Source organism: Pecten maximus, chromosome 7 (assembly GCF_902652985.1).
Source record: "Pecten maximus chromosome 7, xPecMax1.1, whole genome shotgun sequence".
Taxonomy (NCBI): Eukaryota; Metazoa; Mollusca; class Bivalvia; order Pectinida; family Pectinidae; genus Pecten; species Pecten maximus.
This window is the reverse complement of record NC_047021.1, coordinates 31,831,326-31,857,092: the sequence shown is the minus strand read 5'-3', so window position 1 is coordinate 31,857,092 and position 25,767 is coordinate 31,831,326. Positions and strand designations below refer to the sequence as shown.

The following is a 25,767-nucleotide window of genomic DNA, read 5'->3' as shown; positions in this document are numbered from 1 at the left end:
GTTGATATGCTGTCGGTATAATTGCGGTTCGTTGCTATGCTGTCGGTATGATTAATTGTGGTTCGTTGCTATGCTGTCGGTGTAATTGTGGTTCGTTGCTATGCTGTCGGTATGATTAATTGTGGTTCGTTGCTATGCTGTCGGTGGAATTGTGTTTAGTTGCTATGCTGTCGGTGGAATTGTGTTTCGTTGCTATGCTGTCGGTATGATTAATTGTGGTTCGTTGATATGCTGTCGGTATAATTGTGTTTCGTTGCTATGCTGTCGGTGGAATTGTGTTTCGTTGCTATGCTGTCGGTATGATTAATTGTGGTTCGTTGTTATGCTGTCGGTGTAATTGTGTTTCGTTGCTATGCTGTGGGTGTAATTGTGGTTCGTTGCTATGCTGTCGGTATAATTGTGGTTCGTTGCTATGCTGTCGGTGTAATTGTGTTTCGTTGCTATGCTGTCGGTATAATTGTGGTTCGTTGCTATGCTGTCGGTATAATTGTGGTTCGTTGCTATGCTGTCGGTGTAATTGTGGTTCGTTGCTATGCTGTCGGTATAATTGTGGTTCGTTGCTATGCTGTCGATATACTTGTGGGTAGTTGCTATGCTGTCGGTATGATTTATTGTGGTTCGTTGTTATGCTGTCGGTGTAATTGTGTTTCGTTGATATGCTGTCGGTATAATTGTGGTTCGTTGCTATGCTGTCGGTATAATTGTGGTTCGTTACTATGCTGTCGGTATAATTGTGGTTCGTTGCTATGCTGTCGGTGTAATTGTGGTTCGTTGCTATGCTGTCGGTATAATTGTGGTTCGTTGCTATGCTGTCGATATACTTGTGGGTAGTTGCTATGCTGTCCGTGTAATTGTGTTTCGTTGCTATGCTGTTGGTGTAATTGTGGTTGGTTGCTATGCTGTCGGTATAATTGTGGTTGGTTGCTATGCTGTCGGTATAATTGTGGTTGGTTGCTATGCTGTCGGTATAATTGTGGTTCGCTGATATGCTGTCGGTATAATTGTGGTTGGTTGATATGCTGTCGGTATAATTGTGGTTGGTTGATATGCTGTCGGTATAATTGTGGTTGGTTGCTATGCTGTCGGTATAATTGTGGTTCGTTGCTATGCTGTCGGTATAATTGTGGTTGGTTGCTATGCTGTCGGTATAATTGTAGGTTGTTATATTTTTAGTATCTTATGAAGACCACGTGGAAGTTTTATAGTCGATGTTCCGTTTGTTCAATGCTTGATCATAAGTGGTGCCGTCCTCATATTGTGAGATATGTGACTGGATTTGATCCAGAATTGTATGGCGGGTGTCGTCTGTGAAGGAGAAAGATAGGTTCCAGAATACCTGGTCTTGTTTTCAAGGGTATTCATCCATATACATATACATATATCGTTCACGTTAAACAAAATAAACCAAACCAAACCAAAAATTTTGTTTCACATCATGGTTCCATTGCTAATATTATTATATATTTTCTATTTTTTTTGTAAACCCTGTAGTACTTAACAAATACCAGTTGTAATCGGAATGGTTTGTTGACAGAATCCTATTGGTCCCGTGGCAGTTTTGTTACCACGATATCTGTTTGCAAACTGAATTGATGGTGAGGTATGATTTTTTTTTACACCAGCACCGAAACTTTATTGTATTCTTCATTTATGTTTTTAAAATCTAATTTCGTTTGTAGAGAGAATGTTAAATTATCATATTCAAAATATGAACATTGTATACAGAGACAAAATATCAAACTCAAATGCAAGAAATTTATTGGAAAAAAAGCAGAATAAAGAACATGTTACAACAATCATATAAAACAAGAAAACAGACTAACGCATCCTGGTTGGATTAAACATCTATAAATGTTATGGAGAATCGTAAAGGATGGAATCAAACGATGAAATACTCCATAATTAATATGTATAATGTCTTTCTTTTCCCGACTTTGTTATCCTTCCAAAAATAGACATCAAATTATATTCCAACAGTATTATGAAATTCATCTAAATCTCCAGGGAAAAACAATCGCGTTCGTTGGTACCTTGTGGATCGTATTGGAAGATATACTTTCAAATGACAAGCATGTACAGAAATCATGATGGTATTCTCGACTTGTTACTAGTTCCAAACAGGAAGACGCTTTAAAAGCACGCAAAAAGAGGGACATAGAGTTCAAAGTGAATAGAGCAGATATGTTGATCCATGACGTCACTGACGTACTTGCTACGGATAATTGCACACCTTAAGGGCGACGTCGAAGATGAGACCTGCTGGACATTTTTGCTCCACTTTCTTGCCATGTACGCACTGGTAGTAGACATTGAAGTCATCGCTATCCGTGGTGAATTCCCCGTTTAGGCAGATCTCTGGTTCTGTTTTATAAAGAATATATAAAAACAAATATTTTACCAAAATAAAGGTGGTTATTGTTATATAGCCGAAAATGTAAACATTATCGGCAGAAATCACTTTTAAAAATATTCATTCTTTTACAACAACCAGAAATTAAAACGGCGTCACCGAAGCTTATTAAAGCTTGCCGTTATCATCTTTTACCAAAGTGAAGTTATTAAAAAATGAACGAAAATACATAATATTTCTTATTCAGTACATATACGCAGCCAAATGATAATAAAATTGAAACAGTCACTGCCTCGTTCTAGCCTTATTTGTTGTTATTGACAACCACGAAGATGTCGTGTCGAACTAAGGAACACAGTTAGCTATCGCCCTGATAAAGAACGGTTTACTCTAAGAGATAAATATTTTTTGATTGACCGAGAACAATTAATAACATATTGGCACGCGCCAGGTACAGTACGAAAAATACACGTAAAGGTTATATATTTGGCTATATATACGTATGTACCTGGTTTTTCCTCTTCCTCGTCCTCTTCGTCTTCTGCAAATAAGAACATTACGAAAAAAATATAAACTTGGTGTAAAAGTAAAGACTGGGATTGGTTTACGTGTTCACCATGTAAATGATTGTCCTGTATACAAATTGGAAGTTATCTTTAATCAAATGTATCAACAATACCCATATTGAACGATTGTTACTCTGACACGATCAAGGAATATTTATTTTGGTCTCACGATAACATGGAAATATGTGTTAATTTTCAGCGTAACGAAAAACTGCGGGCCACAAATAGATAATTTTCTTTTTTTCTTTCTTAATATATAGGGCAAGGCAAAACTGGAAAAAAAATATATACTGTCGTTTAATGATAATAGACCAATGTTTGTTAAATATCAAATTTATTTTATCGCGTACATTAGTCTTATATGTAAGATAACTTTGTCGAGTTCGATATGAAACTGATAAATGAGACTTATCACTTCAATTTGAAATAAGATATAAAAAGAATTTAACATTATAAAAAGGTTGTGCGATTTACAGAGTCTAAATTCATAACTGCAGATTTATTTTCAATATCTCTCCTCTGTATATAGACAATAGACGTGAAATCATGAACAGTAGCATGACGTCATTTATCTACATAGCCAAAAGAGCATTCATAAAGTAACACCGACACAGTTGAATGTTTGTTAATTATTTTGTCGTACTTACTGAACGACAATATTGCATGTCACACGATCTCTATAATGTAATTATATGTTAAAAGAATTTCACATACATTGTACATAGTTTTTATATTATTTTATATCTTTTTTGCTAAGACATTGCTGAAATGTATAATATATATATACATAGTTTTGATCCAAGCACTATTCAAAATAGAAAAAAAAGATATATGACAACTTGACGTAGATAAGGGAATCACAAGAGTCTAATTATTGTGACATTTATCATTATATCATATCTTCGATTTTATTTTCCCTTTCTTATAATTATATGTTTGTTACATACGGCTACAAAGCGTGGAAAAGAATAATTACAGAAAAAACGTCTATGAGGCTAAGGCTAAAAAGGGGGTTAAAACAACAGCATAAAACCGCTAATGTAAGATTATCATTAAAATATATACGTTTCCTGTATATCTTTCATCACTTTATTTCGGTTGCCCTTTTCCTTACCACATCATTTGTGATTTTTCCTTACCACATCATTTGTGATAAATAAGACTCATGTGCTTCTGGTAATTCTTCGTAAGGATTCAACAACTTGAATAGCTCGCTCTACCTACCGTTAATACAAGTCACACTGCTTTTGTGGTCGCAAAGTTGTCTGCTAGGGTCGAACAGTGTACCAGGTGGGCAAAGCTGACTCACAGGCTTTCCGTGAACGCATTGGAAAAACTTGTTACAATGTGCCCTGTCCGTGATATTGCCAAATTGGTCATCACATTCCAATACTACAAAAACAAAAGCAACCTATTGTTACCCTATTCTTGTTATTTTTTATTGTATGATTGTTATGCTTGCTTGTTTGTTTGTTTGGGTTTTTTTTGTATGTTTGTTATGTTTGTTTTTTGTTTATATATACATGTATATGTATATATAATTAATTGGTTCCTAAGTGTTTCGACCTTAATATTGCATCTTAGCATTGTCACTTCATCGAGAAACACCAACATTTTGTGATTTTTACCTTCAATTGGTTTTCCTGGCTTGCCACATGCATCTCTCCTAGCTGTGCACGTACTCAACTGCATATCAAAGTAGGGTTCAGTCTCTGGGCATTTCTTCTGGTGCAGTCGGTTGTGGTCGCACTTGTGGTACAACCTACAATCCCTCTGATCAGGGTAAATCATCCCGCGAATACACGCGATACCTAAGGGAAAAAATCAGCCTTCTTATTCATACAATATATTTGTATACATATAAATTTACATTTAAACTTAAACATCCCGTAAACACAGGCAATACCAAAGAATATATATATATTTTACCAATACGCATCTTAAATTATCATTCCACAAACATAGGTAATCTAAAGATTTTTCATTAGCCTTCCTTGTTTCTTAGTTTCTAAATGCTATATATTCATTGAAATTCCTATATCATGTCGCCGGACTGGCGCATGTCGAATGATAAATGAAAACTTTGTGACACTAATTAATATTTTCGCAAATGTAAGCTCCAGAATTAGCTTAATTGTGACCTAGATCATAATAGATACGTCCTTTTGTCTTTCCTGTGTAGGAGAAAATATGCTAGCTCATTGTTAAGTGATTAAGATTATTTAAAGATGTAAAGATAAACTATTTTGTAAATTGTTTGCAGTTAGTGAAGCAATCAAATTCATTCAAATTTTCAAAACAATTGAAAGCGTACTTACTTAAACACAACAAATATTCGTATTTGTCAACAATGGAAAAAGATAGAATAACCAATAGGAAGGTTATAAAAAAAAATAGAAAAAAAAAATAGAATAAAAAACAAACACGTTAGCTATTAACATGTTGTCATGTTGTAAGAAGCTTACCATCACACTTATCGAGACCTTCACTTGTACATTTGTTATCGGCCATGCTGTCCCTGTCCCATGCCGTTCCTTCCGCGCACTTCTTCACGTGAGCCTTGCCATTCTCACAGTGTATATGCTTAGCGCATATTTGGAGATGAGCATGATGGCCATTCTTTTTCTCCTTACAAATAGTGCCTGGAACACGAAATTATATTTCTTTATATGAGTTAAGCTGAAACGAATTGTAGATTATATTTAGAAGGTTTACTTCCCGTTAAGAAAGCTTTGTATATAGCTAAGTAGACGTTAACAAAGTGACCTCCAGCAGGACATTAGATTTAGTTCTAATATGAATCTATATAATACATACAATTGATTGCAGAACTACATCTGAACAATTAGTCATCGTATTTGAATCGCATCTCTTAAACTACATTCGGTTTACATTCGATAAAAATATACGTAAACACTTATCTATCTTAAAACTATATTTGGTTTACATTCGACAAAAATATACGTCAACACTTATCTATCTTATACCTGGATATGAAGTGCAAAAGCAGTTTTTACCTGGGACTCTGTCTTGCTACTCATCAATTATCTAACCTGATTGGCGTTGTCATATGGAATTTTCCAAACAAGTTCAATACTATTTATAACTAAAATTGTTTAATAAGTTCCATATGACATAGTCACTAGAGTATGTTTACCATAGCATTAACTTTGTCAACATAACCTTTACTATAGATCAACATGTCATTACACAATTTACTTTGTCAATATAACCTTTACTATAGATTAACATATGTCATTACAAAATTTACTTTGTCAACATAACATTTACCTAGATAACCTAGATAAACAGATGTCATGACACTATTTACTTTGTCAATATAACATTTACTATAGATGAACAGATGTCATTACACCATTAACTTTGTCAATATAACCTTTACTATAGATAAACAGATGTCATTACACTATTAACTTTGTCAATATAACCTTTACTATAGATGAACAGATGTCATTACACCATTAACTTTGTCAATATAACCTTTACTATAGATAAACAGATGTCATTACACTATTAACTTTGTCAATATAACCTTTACTATAGATGAACAGATGTCATTACACCATTAACTTTGTCAATATAACCTTTACTATAGATTAACAGATGTCATGACACTATTAACTTTGTCAATATAACATTTACTATAGATTAACAGATACCATTATGCTTTGAACGTTAGCAACATAAACCGGTCGAACGAAAATTTATAATTAGGTTCCAACTTTTGCATGTACAATGCATTTGTAGATCATCGTTTTCTTACTTGGACAATCCAACATATCACAGGATCGATAGTCAAGCTTTTGATTAGGTCCTTCACATGGTTTCCCTCCATATTTAGCCGCGATCTTAATCTTGCGTGTCAATAGTTGCTCCTCTAACCCTTTGCCGCATGTCACGGAACAAATGCCCCATTCTCCGTTTGGTTTCCAGTCGTCCCACTGACAATTAACTAAAATAAAACACACAAAGACTCCATAACTTCCTTTGTACTTTTGTTTTATCGTTCGAAAACACAACTATGTAGGGTATGCACTCATTTATAATCCTGGTACTGGTCTCATTGTGACAATTGTAATAGCTTTATCGTATTTTTCGTAGTTTTGGCGACTCTAGTACCATTAATACACGTGGATCTTAACATTTCGTAACCTTAAATTCTATTTAATCCTCAAAATTCAGTTAACAACTTGAACGTTTTACAAAAAGATACTCAAATGAAAAATACATTGAAAATAAATAATTTATTGATATTAGGCGGCAGGCCAAAAATTTAAGAAGACTTTTATGTAAGTTGAATTTTGAGAATCAAAAAGAATTTAAGGTTACGAAATGTAAAGATCCACGATGTGTCACATGTACATATTTAATCAAAGGATTTTTTCTATCAATGACAATTATGGCATGCGAATCCAAAAACGTAATTTATGTCATAACATGCCCAGGATGTATGGAATCTTAGCGAACATTTTGAAACCCACAGAAAGAAACAATTAAATATATTTTCTTTTGATAAACTTTTTACAGAAGATACCGTTGATAGAAAGAAAAAATATTTTATTAGAACTTTAATACCTAGATTGAACAGACTGCTGTAGACATAATTATCTCCCATTAGTATGACGTCACAATGTATAGTTAATGAATCATGTATGACGTCATAATTTGTTACTATTTAGGCAACCATGTAAGCCTAACGATGTAAAGCATCTGAAAATATAATGAAAACTCTCATGCTTAACAGATCAACGTGTTTTGAATATTGTTATTTTTATATGTAATACCAGACACTGAACTTCCTAGTATATACTTTCTAGTATATATGTAGCTTTGCAACGCAAATGACGAAGGAAGACAACTTTTTGACTCGTGCCCTGACCGGGCCTCGAGCTCACGTTCTACGGCACCTGATTGCCTAGCCAGAAATACCCGCAGCTTATACCGCTGCGCCACATCGGCGTTCTTAAAAAAGAACGTTTCAATGGCGCAGTGTTGGTCGGCCCGATACCCTGGCATGATCATTGTGGAAGTCGTCTATAAGATGATATGAATACCTGGATCGCAATGTATTTACATACATGGATACCGATTGTACATATATTATAAATATTTCTCTCGGTACAAATTTCTGTCGTACTTTCTAGTATATATGTATATATATGAAAAATAACAAAAAAAGAAGACTTTGCTTGACCCCCTCCCACGAACAAACAAAATCATTTCAAGCCTATACTTACCCGGGCAAGGTATTTCACGGCTCCTGGTCACTAGTCTTGTTGTAAATCTATAAATCAAGGGGAAAGACATCTTATGTATACACACAATGTGGATGGCAAGCAATCGCACAAAATAACACACCTAAAGATCTGGTATCGTATTTAGAAAAGGCTACATCACCAATAGCGAATACAGAGCTTGTCACAAAAATACATAAACTGGCACCTACCCTATTGAAATAATTATATCTAACACCAGATATGGGGAAATGATAATAATGACGTTTTCAAGTTTGAAGTATCACACTGACCTTTATACTATACTTTATTACAAGATAAATCGAATGTATCTCCAGTAAATTGGCAATATCAAAGTGATCTCCATCAGTAGATAATGCAAATGTGATAGTAAAACAATGTATTCAAACCAATTCTAATAAATATTTGAATACTTACACGTATTGCCTAAAGGTGAACCATCTGCCCCAAATGAAGAGCCTGTATGTCACGAGCTGTGGTACAGTTATCCTCTGTATATACGTCTCATAACATCTAAATACAAAACATTTACATATATAAATATATCTCAGTTATCCAATCAATGTTCATATATCAACCTATACAAACTATCTATTCATCAACTTATATAGTAGCTATCTATTTATGAAATGATACAGTAACTACTTTTTATCAACTTATAGAGTAACTATCTACTAAGCAACCCATCCAGTCACTGTCTATTTATAAAATTCTACAGTAACTATCTATTTATCAATTTATCCGGTAACTTACTACATGTATCAACATTATTCAGCAAATATCTATTCATCAATTTATAAAGTCATTATCTATTTATCAACTTAACTTATACACTATCTATTTATCGGCTTTATTCAGAAAATATATCAATTTATCAACTTATACAGTCACGATCGACTTGTCAAATTATGAGTAACTATCTATTAATCAAATTATAAAGTAACTATCCATTCATAAACTTACACAGTAACTATATTTTATCAACTTATCCAGTCCCTATCTACTAAGCAGTCAGTATATCTTTATCGACTACATTCAGTCACTATCTGTGTATCGACTATATTAAACAACTGTCTATTTATCTCGACTACATTCAGTCACTATCTGTGTATCGACTATATTAAACAACTATCTATTTATCTCGACTACATTCAGTCACTATCTGTGTATCGACTATATTAAACAACTATCTATTTATCTCGACTACATTCAGTCACTATCTGCTTATCGACTATATTAAACAACTATCTATTTATCTCGACTACATTCAGTCACTATCTGTGCATCGACTATATTAAACAACTATCTATTTATCTCGACTACATTCAGTCACTATCTGTTTATCGACTATATTAAACAACCATCTATTTATCTCGACTAAATTCAGTCACTATCTGTTTATCGACTATATTAAACAACTATCTATTTATCTCGACTACATTCAGTCACTATCTGTGTATCGAATATATATTAAACAACTATCTATTTATCGACTACATCCAGTGAATAGACTTGTTCTCTACCTTAGTTCTCTACTCTCCGCCAGAGCTCAGCTTAGCTCACAAAGGAACACTAGACGTATGCACTGCTTATTTAAAACAAGGAAACATCTTATACGCACGAATAAATTAATCTTAGCGTTAACAGTTAATATATCCTTGGTCACAATGTCTGATATATTTATGACGATGACACATTGATGACGCTCATTGCTTCAGCGGAACTTACCGTTTCAATGCTGACATTGCATGCGTAATAGTGATGCGCACACGCTGGAGTACGCATTCCTACTCAAGATGGTTATTCTCTACCGGTCCTCCAGTGTAGGCTACACAGGGTAGGTAACTGAGGGGTACCAGTCTAATCCAGCGTCTATCTATTTATCGACTATATCAAGTAACTATCTATTTATTGACTATATCAAGTAACTATCTTATTATCGACTATATCAAGTAACTATCTATTAATCGACTATATCAAGTAACTATCTATTTATCGACTATATCAAGTAACTATCTATTTATCGGTTATATCAAGTAACTATCTATTTATCGACTATATCAAGTAACTATCTATTCATCAACTTTGCCTTCTTCGAGCGTCTACTTCAGTGACTATGGTCCAACTATTGTAGAAGTTAACACATTTTGGTTACATGCAATGCGCATTTGTTGAGAAACAAGAAGTTACAATGCGCATGTCTAGTCGAGTTTGCTCAACCACTTGGTCTGACTACAGCAACTAGACCTCGTTTGCGCATGCATCACCTTTGGAAGCACGGCAGTGACTTGTTTTTGCTTATACGCATATGTAGTCACATCAGACTATATCCAGCCACTATCTATTTATCGACTATATCCATCCACTATCTGTTTATCGACTATATTCAGTCACTATTTATTTATCGACTATATCCATCCACTATCTGTTCATCGACTATATCCAGCCACTATCTATTTATCGACTATATCCATCCACTATCTGTTTATCGACTATATTCAGTCACTATTCATTTATCGACTATATCCATCCACTATCTATTTATCGACTATATCCATCCACTATCTGTTTATCGACTATATTCAGTCACTATTTATTTATCGACTATATGCAGTCACTATCTATTTATCGACTATATGCAGTCACTATCTATTTATCGACTATATCCAGTCACTATCTGTTATTCGACTATATGCAGTCACTATCTATTTATCGACTATATGCAGTTACTATCTATTTATCGACTATATCCAGTCATTATTGAACTAAGCTACTATTAGGAATGGTGTTGTTTAGGATATAAATATAGGTAGTGCCTTTCCTTTGTACTTAAATATCATTAAAATACAAAGACTCCAAAAGTGGCGAGCTACATTATGTATTGTGTAGAAATGGAGTTTGCCTTGAACCAGAAGGAGGATAGAAAATAAATAGAGTAGATTGTATTGCTGTAAGCAGCGAAGTGTATTTTTTTATGAAATATCTGATAGTGAATTGTGAAGGTTTTGCTGTGTTATCAATATTCATTTGCATGTTTTTATTTATTTATATATTTATTGAAGTTTCACTCTCAAACCTTTTACATTTAAAATACATTGAAACTAAAATAAATAAAAAGAGATAGCCACTCTTTCGAATTTCGGGAGATGATAATTGATACAATCATAAAATTCTTTTATGTAACGTCGCCTTGATTTTACAACAGAAAACTTAAAGAACAAAATGACGCCAGCATTCTACAAAATTGCAGTCACTGCAGTTAATATTGACTGAAATAAATACATAGATATTTATCTAAGTGACTTTCAAACGCAAAATAAATCTGTTACAGAAACAAAAATATTCGGAAAAAGACAACTTACTTTTTCGGGTGTCGTGCTTCAACTGACAGGGCAAACGCTGCCAAGACACAGATCACAGCCAAACAGACGCTCGTCTTCATGTTGGAAGTGCTGCGTCAAATGAACCGTAGTTAAATGTCTTCCCTTCAGTAGGAACCTTAGGGATGTCCAACAAAAGTGAGTTAGCTCTTTTATAATGTCCAAAGTGATTACTTCGTTCAAATAAATTCGAAACTGTTATCTTTATACTTTACCCCCTGTGTCAAAATGTGTGCGTCGGATCTTCAATATCAAATCTACAAGTGTCCAATGCCATACAACGGTTGGGAAATGACGCAGCATGACCTCGCTTTACGTACACGTATAACTGGAGATTTGTAATTGTCATCAAAGTTATATTTAGCATTTAGAGAACATAGCAAACAACTAATTTCAAACTTGAGAAATTTAACCAGATCATCATTATGAAATTACAGCAATTTTATCCTAGCCAATTTTTTAATCAAATATTGCTTTAGTGCTAATAGAACACTTCATCAGTTTAAGTAAACTTTTCCCCAAACTGTCTAATTATGATCAGACCCATTTGAACCAATTACTTGTTCATAGCACATGAATAGTACATAAACATGTATGTCAAATTCAACAAAAATAACAAAATTCAACCTAAAATGCATCGAAATTAACACATCTCGCCAAACGTAATTTATTGTTAAGTACTGATTTAAAACAAAACAAAAAACTAAAAAAAAAAAAAAAAAAATGTTTATATATATATTCATTAATTGTAAAATGTACCCAAACAACAAATGACGTTGATGTAGCGGGGGCTGATATGTTGTGAGCCTCATATTGCAAGATTTGAATTTTTGCTGCACATATTGTATTATTTGTCTACATTATCCCCTCCAGTATCTATACACTTTTTCCAGTGGTGTTTAAGGGCCTCACTGCCACTTATATAGAACTCCTTTTCTTGGCTGTTCAGAAAGCCATCCACTGCATGAATGACGTCATCATCGGACTGAAAGTGGGTGCATGAAATAGCTGTTTTCAATTTTGGAAAGAGATGAAAGTCTGTTGGAGCGAGATCAGGTGAATAAGGCAGATGCTCCATCAATTTAAATCTACAATCGTGAATGGCCATGGTAATGACATTTTGCGGCGCCTAAGTTTAATATTTTCGAGTAATCGCCTTAGAAGTGAAGCATAGTATGTGCCATGGAATATTTGTCACTTTTGGAGATAATTTGCTTATCATCTGCATTCCAGAAAATCGTGGCTATAACCTTTCCAGCTGGTGGAACAGTCTTTGCCTTCTTTGGCGGGGGAGAGCTAGGCTGCTTCCATTGTTTCGATTGTTGTTTGGCCTCTGGGATAAAATGATAGACCCATGTTTCATTCATAGTGAAAAATCTCTGAAGAAAGTTGGCAGGATCTTCCTAAAAAAGGTTAAGATTAACACGCGATAATGTACGCCAGGTGTGCTTCTGATCAGCTGTCTTGGTAACCATCGGGTCGAAACTTTTTCATTGCATCGGTCAGAATGGAATGTCCAATTTCCTGTGAAATTACTGGCTATATATCTTTGTGACTCGTCTGTCAGTCATAACAATATCATGAACTTTATTGACCTTTTCTTGGGTTGCAACATTGACAAGCAATCGATGACGGGGGTCATCCCCAAGGCTCTCTCGGCCGCGCTTAAATTCCGCCACTCACCTTTTCACTGTAGCATATGAAAGGGGCATCTTTCCCTAGTGTTGCTACCATATCATTATAGATATCCTTAGGTGTTAAACCTTTTTATGCAAATATTGGATCACTGCTCTTTCACCGATTTTGTCCATTTTGCAAAAAAAAAACACGCTTGTCTTGTTTACTTTGGAGTACTACCTCCTCAATATAAACTAACCAAAAGAGACGTGTCCTTGGGTACACCGCCCTACATAGTCAGAGAATAGTAGGACTTAAAAAGAACATCATTGAGTACCTCCTTCAATACGAGGCTCACAACATGTCAATCATTCATCGTACTTTATTTTGCACTATCGCGTATGGCTTTACAACTTTGTTTTAACATTTGCACCTTATAATCTCGTAAATAGTGTGAAAACGTTTTGAGTCATTAGTTTAAATACATTACAAAGCTGTATATTGTTTCAAAGGAATGGGACACAAGCTATGGCATTTTAGAGAAGCCCTCTCCTCCGCAATGTAATTCACAATCTAATTTTTTATAAAGGTCATTCAGTACTTGTACACGATAGTGCCATATTAAATATGATTGTTCTGATGTTATTAACATTTATAGACAATTTGAACACTATCGAGAAAAAAAATCCGGCCAATACCGTCAATGCTCGGATTGCCGAGTCAAGTCGGAATTGGACGAGCTTTATAATTCCATAAAATGCCACTCTTTATGAATATTTTGGAGAAAATTTTCTAGTAATTAAAAGCATGCGTTAGTGACATATAAGTACCATGAAAGAATTGTTTTATAGACACGACTGAAAGGTAGAAATAAAACTTTAAATATTTCTTCAATCTGAAACATGATTCTTTCTCTCTTCATGATTTTAACGAAGATAAACAGTGAAAAATAACGATAACGATAATAAGTAACAAGTAAATACCTGTTTGAAATGCCCCATAGTGAGTGCTCAAATATCGTCGTTTATAATTAGGTTTATTTTCCATGTGGAAATGAGTTGACAAAGAAATTCGAGGACAATCTTAGTCAATATTTGACCGCGAAATGGTTCTTCATGTCCTAAAGATTGAGATATTAAGAAAAATGAAGGTTGATGTAATATAAAAAGAAACCTATTCTATGTGCTTACGCTAGCTCTATCGGTTAGAGCGCCGGCCATGTAACCTCAAGTAAAGGGGGAGAGGGAGATAGCTCTGTTAGTTAGAGCGCCGGCCACGTAACCTCACGTTAAGGGGGGGGGGGGGGGGGGGGGGGGTAGCTCTGTTAGGTAGGCCGCCGGCCACGTAACCTCAAGTTAAGGGGGGTAGCTCTGTTAGTTAGAGTGCCGGCCACTAACCTCAGCTGAAGGGGCCGTGATATCTCAGTCGGTTAGAGCGCCGGCCACGTAACCTCAAGTTAAGGGGGGATAGCTCTGTTAGTTAAAGCTCCGGCCACGAAACACAAGTAAAGGGGGTGGGGGAGGGTTATAGCTCTGTTAGTTAGAGCGCCGGTCACATAACCTCAAGTAAAGGTAAAGGGGGAGAGGGAGATAGCTCTGTTAGTTAGAGCGCCGGCCACGTAACCTCAGGGGAAGATCCGAGGTTCGTTATTCGACGGTCTCTACCCGTATGGGTTTGAACTTCGAAATGGGCCTGTCTGTGCTGTCGTGGGTGTGTCTTTGGGCAAGGCACTTTACTCTAAATGCTCTGGACGGCATGAGACTGACCTCGCGTGTATAGGAACACTCATGTGTCAATTGTTTGACGGTGTTTGAAGATGAAGGACACTGTCTATTACATTGTGATTTATGCTAAATGTGTATACTGGTGAGATGTAAAAATAATATATATGACTTGACTTGTGTTGTTCAGTGAGGTAGTCACCAACTTCTACAAGGAGACCCTATCTCGAAATGACTCTGGCTGTTCACGGGTCGATGAACCCAACACACAATTTTCTCATCGAAGAAGAGTTTAAACAGTTGTAGAATTTTAGGATACTCCTATGTGATGTAAATACTACAAAACATGTTGACTTTAATTTCCCTTTCAAAACGAAATAATCCTCTCCGAATCTAGAATTCGATCCTGATATCAGAAACGTAAAGCATACATATTATCTAGTCCAACGCAATCCATAGTAAGTTTTTCTTGTCTTAAGAAACGAGGGCTGATTGATATGTTGTAAGCCTCGTATTGAAGGAGGTACTCAAGGATGTTCTTTTTAAGTCTTACTCTTCTCTGACTATATAGGGCCGAGTACCCAAGGACTGGTCTCATTTGGTTAGTTTATATCGACGAGGTAGCACTCTAAAGTAAACAAGATAAGCGGCTTTGGCAAAATGGACAAAATCGTTGGAGGCGCACATTACCGCGTGCTAATCTCAACCTTTTTGAGGAAGATCCTGCCAACTTTCTCCAGAGATTTGTCACTATGGATGAAACATAGGTAAGCCATTTGACCCCGGACGCCAATCAACAATCGAAACAAAGGGAGCACCCTGGTTCTCCCCCGCCAAAGAAGGCAAATACTTTTCCATCAGCTGGGAAGGTTATGGCCTCGGTTGTCTGGGATGCAGATGGTATTCTGCGTATATATTATCTCCAAAATGGACAAACAATCAATGGCACATACTATGCTTCACTTCTGGGGCAGTTACAGGGAAATATTAATAATTAAGCGCTTCGGAAAACTTACTAAATGTGTGTTATTCTATCAGGACAATGCTCCTGTTCACAAGTCTGTCATTGCCGTGGCTGCCATTCACGATTGTGGCTTTTAATTAATTGAGCATCCGCCTTATTCACCTGATTTCTTTCCATCAGACTGTCATCTATTTCCAAAACTGAAAACAGATATTTCAGGCACCCACTTTCAATCCAATGATGACGCCATACATGCAGTTGATGACTTTCTGAACAGCTAAGAAAAAGGAGTTCTATAAAAGTGGCATTGAGGTCCTTAAACACGGCTGGCAAAAGTGTATAAATACTGAAGGGGATTATGTTGAAAAATAATAAAATTTATCGGCAAAATTCAAATCTTGCAATATGAGGCCCACAACATATCAACCACACTGAAAAGGACAACACAACCACCAAATCATGTATGTTCATTACCTATGTATTTTTACCTTAATGTAAACCTCGTCTGTTTTGCTTGGCAGAATAATCAGAAAGTACAATAACAACGACATTCTACTTGACATCATCATTAACAATAAAAGGAAAAGCATCACAAATTTATAAGACGAATACTTCCATACCATAATATCGGTAGATTGTTCTGAGATCTTGAAACAACCATTTATGACACAATCACAAAATAACACTCACACATGCATCAATAATTGCATATCATCTTGGGAGAAGTTAATGTTGGCTTTGTCTTCATACAAAATGAACAAATTCAGCACATTCCATTTATAAAAAAAATCTGATTAAAAAACTTTGGAAAACGCTTGGAATGCTGCCTATGCTTAAGAAAATTATAACAAAAAATGAAACAAAAACATGTACAAAAATAAATAAAATGACATAAAAGTACCCACAATTGATCGTCTCACGATCGTTTCTAATTTAATATTCTAGAACAATTGAAAACGTTATGAAATGTCGTAACACCCGATATTAAACCGTTCATTTGATAAACTTCTCATTTTCTTTCAGTATATTACACAATGTTTGTACAGAGATTTTTCGTTATTGGTAAAGGTAATGCTTAGATATAGAAACAGAAAAAAAACATTCACTCATTTTCCTTCGGGATTGTGTTATATAACGATTCATTTTGTGATGCTAAAGTTTTGCTTCTTAGGGAGCTACTGAAAACAAAAACAAACAGATAGGTTGAGCAAATTCAAAATTCTGAATAGGAAGACGGAATAGACCCAAAAAACCAAACACATTATTTTCAATACTGGATTTCAAAAGAACGTCGGGTACAGAAATGGGACCTCACAGAATACATGCCGACTTGGTAACGGCTGAACAAGAGATTCCCGGTCTCTGGAAAGTTTAAGGGTCTGACCGTCCTCGGAAATTATGAATGCCATGATATATGTCATATGACTTAATTTTAATGGCAAGAAATGAACATAGAAATGGATGGGCCATTTTTTTGACGAAGCTAATACAGGAATACGATGGCTGTCAGTTTCTGAAATATACAGATGACATAGCAAAGACGGGAAACGTGAGTACATACAGACAAGGTGAGTACATACAGACAAGGTGAGTATATACAGACAAGATTGGTATATACATACAAGGTGAGTACATACAGACAAGGTGAGTACATACAGACAAGGTGAGTACACACAGACAAGGTGAGTACATACAGACAATGTGAGTACATACAGACAATGTAAGTACATACAGGTAAGGCCAGTACATACAGACAAGGTGAGTACATACAGACAAGGTGAGTACATAGACAAGGTGAGTACATAGACAATGTAAGTACATACAGGTAAGGCCAGTACATACAGACAAGGTGAGTACATACAGACAAGATGAGTACATACAGACAATGTGAGTACACACAGACAAGGTGAGTACATACAGACAAGGTGAGTACATACAGACAATGTAAGTACATACAGACAAGGTGAGTACATACAGACAATGTGAGTACACATAGACAAGGTGAGTACATACAGACAAGGTGAGTACATACGGACAAGGTGAGTACATACAGACAAGGTGAGTACATACAGACAAGGTGAGTACATACAGACAAGGTGAGTATATACAGACAAGATTGGTATATACATACAAGGTGAGTACATACAGACAAGGTGAGTACATACAGGTAAGGTGAGTACATACAGACAAGGTGAGTACATACAGACAAGGCAAGTACATACAGACAAGGTGAGTACATACACACGAGGTGAGTACATACACACAAGGCAAGTACATACAGACAAGGTGAGTACATACACACAAGGCAAGTACATACAGACAAGGTGAGTACATACAGACAAGGCAAGTACATACACACAAGGTGAGTACATACAGACAAGGTAAGTACATACAGACAAGGTGAGTACATACAGACAAGGTGAGTACATACAGACAAGGTGAGTACATACACACAAGGTGAGTACATACAGACAAGGTCAGTACATACAGACAAGGTGAGTACATACAGACAAGGTCAGTACATACAGACAAGGTGAGTACATACAGACAAGGTGAGTACATACAGACAAGGTGAGTATATACAGACAAGGTGAGTACACATAGACAAGGTTAGTACATACAGACAAGGTGAGTACATACAGACAAGGTGAGTACATACAGGTAAGGTGAGTACATACAGACAAGGTGAGTACATACACACAAGGTGAGTACATACACACAAGGTGAGTACATAGACAAGGTGAGTACATAGACAAGGTGAGTACACACAGACAAGGTGAGTGTATACAGACAAGGTGAGTACATACAGACAAGGTGAGTACATACAGGTTAGGTGAGTACATACAGACAAGGTGAGTACATACAGACAAGGTGAGTACATAGACAAGGTGAGTACATACAGACAAGGTGAGTACATAGACAAGATGAGTACATACAGACAAGGTGAGTACATACAGACAAGGTGAGTACATACAGACAAGGTGAGTACATAGACAAGGTGAGTACATAGACAATGTAAGTACATACAGGTAAGGCCAGTACATACAGACAAGGTGAGTACATACAGACAAGATGAGTACATACAGACAATGTGAGTACACACAGACAAGGTGAGTACATACAGACAAGGTGAGTACATACAGACAATGTAAGTACATACAGACAAGGTGAGTACATACAGACAATGTGAGTACACATAGACAAGGTGAGTACATACAGACAAGGTGAGTACATACGGACAAGGTGAGTACATACAGACAAGGTGAGTACATACAGACAAGGTGAGTACATACAGACAAGGTGAGTATATACAGACAAGATTGGTATATACATACAAGGTGAGTACATACAGACAAGGTGAGTACATACAGGTAAGGTGAGTACATACAGACAAGGTGAGTACATACAGACAAGGCAAGTACATACAGACAAGGTGAGTACATACACACGAGGTGAGTACATACACACAAGGCAAGTACATACAGACAAGGTGAGTACATACACACAAGGCAAGTACATACAGACAAGGTGAGTACATACAGACAAGGCAAGTACATACACACAAGGTGAGTACATACAGACAAGGTAAGTACATACAGACAAGGTGAGTACATACAGACAAGGTGAGTACATACAGACAAGGTGAGTACATACACACAAGGTGAGTACATACAGACAAGGTCAGTACATACAGACAAGGTGAGTACATACAGACAAGGTGAGTACATACAGACAAGGTGAGTACATACAGACAAGGTGAGTACATACAGACAAGGTGAGTATATACAGACAAGGTGAGTACACATAGACAAGGTTAGTACATACAGACAAGGTGAGTACATACAGACAAGGTGAGTACATACAGGTAAGGTGAGTACATACAGACAAGGTGAGTACATACAGACAAGGTGAGTACATACACACAAGGTGAGTACATACACACAAGGTGAGTACATAGACAAGGTGAGTACATAGACAAGGTGAGTACACACAGACAAGGTGAGTGTATACAGACAAGGTGAGTACATACAGACAAGGTGAGTACATACAGGTAAGGTGAGTACATACAGACAAGGTGAGTACATACAGACAAGGTGAGTACATAGACAAGGTGAGTACATACAGACAAGGTGAGTACATAGACAAGATGAGTACATACAGACAAGGTGAGTACATACAGACAAGGTGAGTACATACAGACAAGGTGAGTACATACAGACAAGGCAAGTACATACAGACAAGGTGAGTACATACAGACAAGGTGAGTACATACAGACAAGGTGAGTACATACAGACATAGTCAGTACATGCAGACAAGGTCAGTACATACAGACAAGGTAAGTACATACAGACAAGGTAAGTACATACAGACAAGGTAAGTACATACAGACAAGGTCAGTACATGCACACAAGGTGAGTACATACAGACAAGGTGAGTACATACAGACAAGGTGAGTACATACAGACAAGGTGAGTACATAGACAAGGTGAGTACATACAGACAAGGTGAGTACATACAGACAAGGTGAGTATATACAGACAAGGTGAGTACATACAGACAAGGTGAGTACATACAGACAAGGTGAGTACATACAGACAAGGTGAGTACATACAGACAAGGTGAGTACACATAGACAAGGTGAGTACATACAGACAAGGTGAGTACATACAGACAAGGTGAGTACATACAGACAAGGTGAGTACATACACACAAGGTGAGTACATACACACACGGTGAGTACATACACACAAGGTGAGTACATAGACAAGGTCAGTACATACAGACAAGGTGAGTATATACAGACAAGATGAGTACATACAGACAAGGTGAGTACATACAGACAAGGTGAGTATATACAGACAAGGTTTAGTACATACAGACAAGGTGAGTACATACACTCAAGGTGAGTACATACAGACAAGGTGAGTACATACAGACAAGGTGAGTACATACAGACAAGGTGAGTACACATAGACAAGGTGAGTACATACAGACAAGGTGAGTACATACAGACAAGGTGAGTACATACAGACAAGGCCAGTACATACAGACAAGGTGAGTACACATAGACAAGGTGAGTACATACAGACAAGGTGAGTACATACAGACAAGGTGAGTACATACAGACAAGGTGAGTACATACACACAAGGTGAGTACATACAGACAAGGTCAGTACATACAGACAAGGTGAGTACATACACACAAGATGAGTACATACAGACAAGGTGAGTACATACAGACAAGGTGAGTACATACAGACAAGGTAAGTACATGCAGACAAGGTAAGTACATACAGACAAGGTGAGTACATACAGGTAAGGCGAGTACATACAGACAAGGTCAGTACATACAGACAAGGTGAGTACATACACACAAGGTGAGTACATACACACAAGGTGAGTACATACAGACAAGGTTTAGTACACACAGACAAGGTGAGTACATACAGACAAGGTGAGTACATACAGACAAGGTAAGTACATACAGACAAGGTGAGTACATACAGACAAGGTGAGTACACATAGACAAGGTGAGTACATACAGACAAGGTGAGTACATACAGGTAAGGTGAGTACATACAGACAAGGTGAGTACATACAGACAAGGTGAGTACATACAGGTAAGGTGAGTACATACAGACAAGGTGAGTACATACAGACAAGATGAGTACATACAGACAAAGTGAGTACATACAGACAAGGCGAGTACATACACACAAGGTAAGTACATACAGACAAGGTGAGTACATACAGACAAGGTGAGTACATACAGGTAAGGTGAGTACATACAGACAAGGTAAGTACATACAGACAAGGTGAGTATATACAGACAAGATGAGTACATACAGACAAGGTGAGTACATACAAACAAGGTGAGTACATACAGACAAGGTGACTACATACAGACAAGGTGAGTACACGTAGACAAGGTGAGTACATACAGACAAGGTGAGTACATACAGACAAGGTGAGTATATAGACAAGGTGAGTACATACAGACAAGGTGAGTACATACAGACAAGGTAAGTACATACAGACAAGGTGAGTACATACAGACAAGGTAAGTACATACAGACAAGGTAAGTACATACAGACAAGGTGAGTACATACAGACAAGGTGAGTACATACAGACAAGGTGAGTACACATAGACAAGGTGAGTACATACAGACAAGGTAAGTACATACAGACAAGGTGAGTACATACAGACAAGGTGAGTACATAGACAAGGTGAGTACATACAGACAAGGTAAGTACATACAGACAAGGTAAGTACATACAGACAAGGTAAGTACATACAGACAAGGTGAGTACACATAGACAAGGTGAGTACATACAGACAAGGTCAGTACATACAGACAAGGTCAGTACATACAGACAAGGTCAGTACATACAGACAAGGTGAGTATATACAGACAAGGTGAGAACATACAGACAAGGTCAGGACATACAGACAAGGTGAGTACATACAGACAAGGTCAGTACATACAGACAAGGTCAGTACATACAGACAAGGTGAGTACATACAGACAAGGTCAGTACATAGACAAGGTGAGTACATACAGACAAGGTGAGGACATACAGACAAGGTTTAGTACATACAGACAGGTGAGTACACACAGACAAGGTGAGTACATACAGGTAAGGTGAGTACATACAGACAAGGTGAGTACATAGACAAGGTGAGTACACACAGACAAGGTGAGTACATACAGACAAGGTGAGTACATACAGACAAGGTGAGTACATAGACAAGGTGAGTACATACAGACAAGGTAAGTACATACAGACAAGGTAAGTACATACAGACAAGGTAAGTACATACAGACAAGGTGAGTACACATAGACAAGGTGAGTACATACAGACAAGGTGAGTACATACAGACAAGGTCAGTACATACAGACAAGGTCAGTACATACAGACAAGGTCAGTACATACAGGCAAGATAAGTACATACAGACAAGGTGAGTACATACAGACAAGGTGAGTACATACAGACAAGGTCAGTACATACAGACAAGGTCAGTACATACAGACAAGGTGAGTACATACAGACAAGGTCAGTACATAGACAAGGTGAGTACATACAGACAAGGTGAGGACATACAGACAAGGTTTAGTACATACAGACAGGTGAGTACACACAGACAAGGTGAGTACATACAGGTAAGGTGAGTACATACAGACAAGGTGAGTACATAGACAAGGTGAGTACACACAGACAAGGTGAGTACATACAGACAAGGTGAGTACATACAGACAAGGTGAGTACATAGACAAGGTGAGTACACACAGACAAGGTTTAGTACATACAGACAGGTGAGTACACACAGACAAGGTGAGTACATACAGGTAAGGTGAGTATATACAGACAAGGTGAGTACATACAGACAAGGTGAGTACATACAGACAAGGTGAGTACATACAGACAAGGTGAGTACATACAGACAAGGTGAGTACATACAGACAAGGTGAGTACACACAGACAAGGCAGTGGCGTAGGAAGCGGGGGGCAGGGGGGGCAATTGCCCCCCCCACTTTTTTCAGTGGGGGGGCAAACATATCTGTTTGCCCCCCCACTTTTTGACATCCAAAATCTAAAAAAAGGGGATAAAACGCGAATTTATATATTCATTTCGATAAATATCTGTATATTTCCGAACCGATAATGTTTTCTTGAAGGCAACGATAAAAACTTTATCTTGTACATCCGGAACATTCCGACTTTTATACTAGTATATCAATCCTCAGACCTGTGCAACAGCCTGGTAAGTCAATATTTATATCTTTATAAGAAATTTTGCTCAACTTCATCACATAGATTCAATAAGTTGATGATAATTTGTGAAGTTAATTGAGTTCATAATGAGAAAAAAGACAGAAACACAACATGAAGAAGAATGCGCGGTTTTAACGTGAATAGAGTGATACTTATTACCGACAGGTACGAGGAAATACAAAAAAAAAAATCGTCTCGCGCCTACGGGGCTCGCTTTATCACTAAATTACTGGCCCCCCCTTTCGATTGCAGATCTACAGGGGGGCTTCGCCACCCTGGGACCCGCTGGGCGGCCCCCAGACCTCTCGCAAAAAGGAAAAAAAATCGGCTCGCGCCAACGGCGCTCGCATCATCACTTAATTACTGGACCACCCTTTCGAAAACTCCTGGATCCGCGCCTGATCCCGAATTATTGGAAATGTACTATATTCATTTTCCGCGGAGGGCTTAGACCCCCTTGACCCCATATCAGGGCGCTGCCCTGGACCCGCTGGGCGGCCCCTCGGACCCCGCAAAAAAGAATCGGCTCGCGCCTACGGCGCTCGCATTATTACTAAATTACTGGACCCCCCCGCCCTGGGCGGGCCTGGTGATTCATGTTTTGCTATATTTAATATATATATTCTGATTTGCGTAAATAACTTATTTTGTACTACATAAATTATCAAAACTATCATGGGATGTTGAAATGATAATTATTGGCTAATTTTGCGGAGATGGCATACGATTTGTTTAGTATGTAAAATTTAAGGTTAAAAAAAAGTTTGCCCCCCCACTTTTTGACGACTTCCTACGCCACTGCAAGGTGAGTACATAAAGACAAGGTGAGTACATACAGACAAGGTAAGTACATACAGACAAGGTGAGTACACACAGACAAGGTGAGTACATACAGACAAGGTGAGTACATACAGACAAGGTGAGTACATACAGACAATGTGAGTACACATAGACAAGGTGAGTACACACAGACAAGGTGAGTACATACAGACAAGGTGAGTACATACAGACAAGGTGAGTACATACAGGTAAGGTAAGTACATACAGACAAGGTGAGTACATACAGGTAAGGTGAGTACATACAGACAAGGTGAGTACATACAGACAAGGTGAGTACATACAGACAATGTGAGTACATACAGACAAGGCCAGTACATACAGACAAGGTCAGTACATACAGACAAGGTGAGTACATACAGACAAGGTGAGTACATACAGACAAGGTCAGTACATACAGACAAGGTGAGTACATACACACAAGATGAGTACATACAGACAAGGTGAGTACATACAGACAAGGTGAGTACATACAGACAAGGTAAGTACATAAAGACAAGGTGAGTACATAAAGACAAGGTGAGTACATACAGACAAGGTGAGTACATACAGACAAGCTGAGTACATACAGACAAGGTGAGTACACATAGACAAGGTGAGTACATACAGACAAGGTAAGTACATACAGACAAGGTGAGTACACACAGACAAGGTCAGTACATACAGACGAGGTCAGTACATACAGACAAGGTGAGTATATACAGACAAGGTGAGAACATACAGACAAGGTGAGGACATACAGACAAGGTGAGTACATACAGACAAGGTCAGTACATACAGACAAGGTCAGTACATACAGACAAGGTGAGTACATACAGACAAGGTCAGTACATAGACAAGGTGAGTACATACAGACAAGGTGAGGACATACAGACAAGGTTTAGTACATACAGACAGGTGAGTACACACAGACAAGGTGAGTACATACAGGTAAGGTGAGTACATACAGACAAGGTGAGTACATAGACAAGGTGAGTACACACAGACAAGGTGAGTACATACAGACAAGGTGAGTACATACAGACAAGGTGAGTACATAGACAAGGTGAGTACATACAGACAAGGTAAGTACATACAGACGAGGTAAGTACATACAGACAAGGTAAGTACATACAGACAAGGTGAGTACACATAGACAAGGTGAGTACATACAGACAAGGTGAGTACATACAGACAAGGTCAGTACATACAGACAAGGTCAGTACATACAGACAAGGTCAGTACATACAGGCAAGATAAGTACATACAGACAAGGTCAGTACATACAGACAAGGT

At 37.3% G+C, this 25,767-nt stretch overlaps 1 protein-coding gene across 1 annotated transcript; it reads right to left on the bottom strand.

The window, feature by feature from the left end:
* Positions 1-1,741: 1,741 nt before the first annotated feature.
* On the bottom strand, positions 1,742-11,699 carry LOC117330587. The gene is made up of 9 exons (XM_033888998.1): positions 11,555-11,699; positions 8,610-8,705; positions 8,175-8,221; positions 6,701-6,889; positions 5,382-5,558; positions 4,545-4,727; positions 4,141-4,308; positions 2,859-2,891; positions 1,742-2,361 (listed from the first exon to the last, which is right to left on the bottom strand). The coding sequence occupies exons 1-9, from the start codon at positions 11,632-11,634 to the stop codon at positions 2,213-2,215; spliced, it is 1,122 nt and encodes a 373-aa protein (XP_033744889.1). The 5' UTR covers positions 11,635-11,699; the 3' UTR covers positions 1,742-2,212.
* Positions 11,700-25,767: the final 14,068 nt, after the last annotated feature.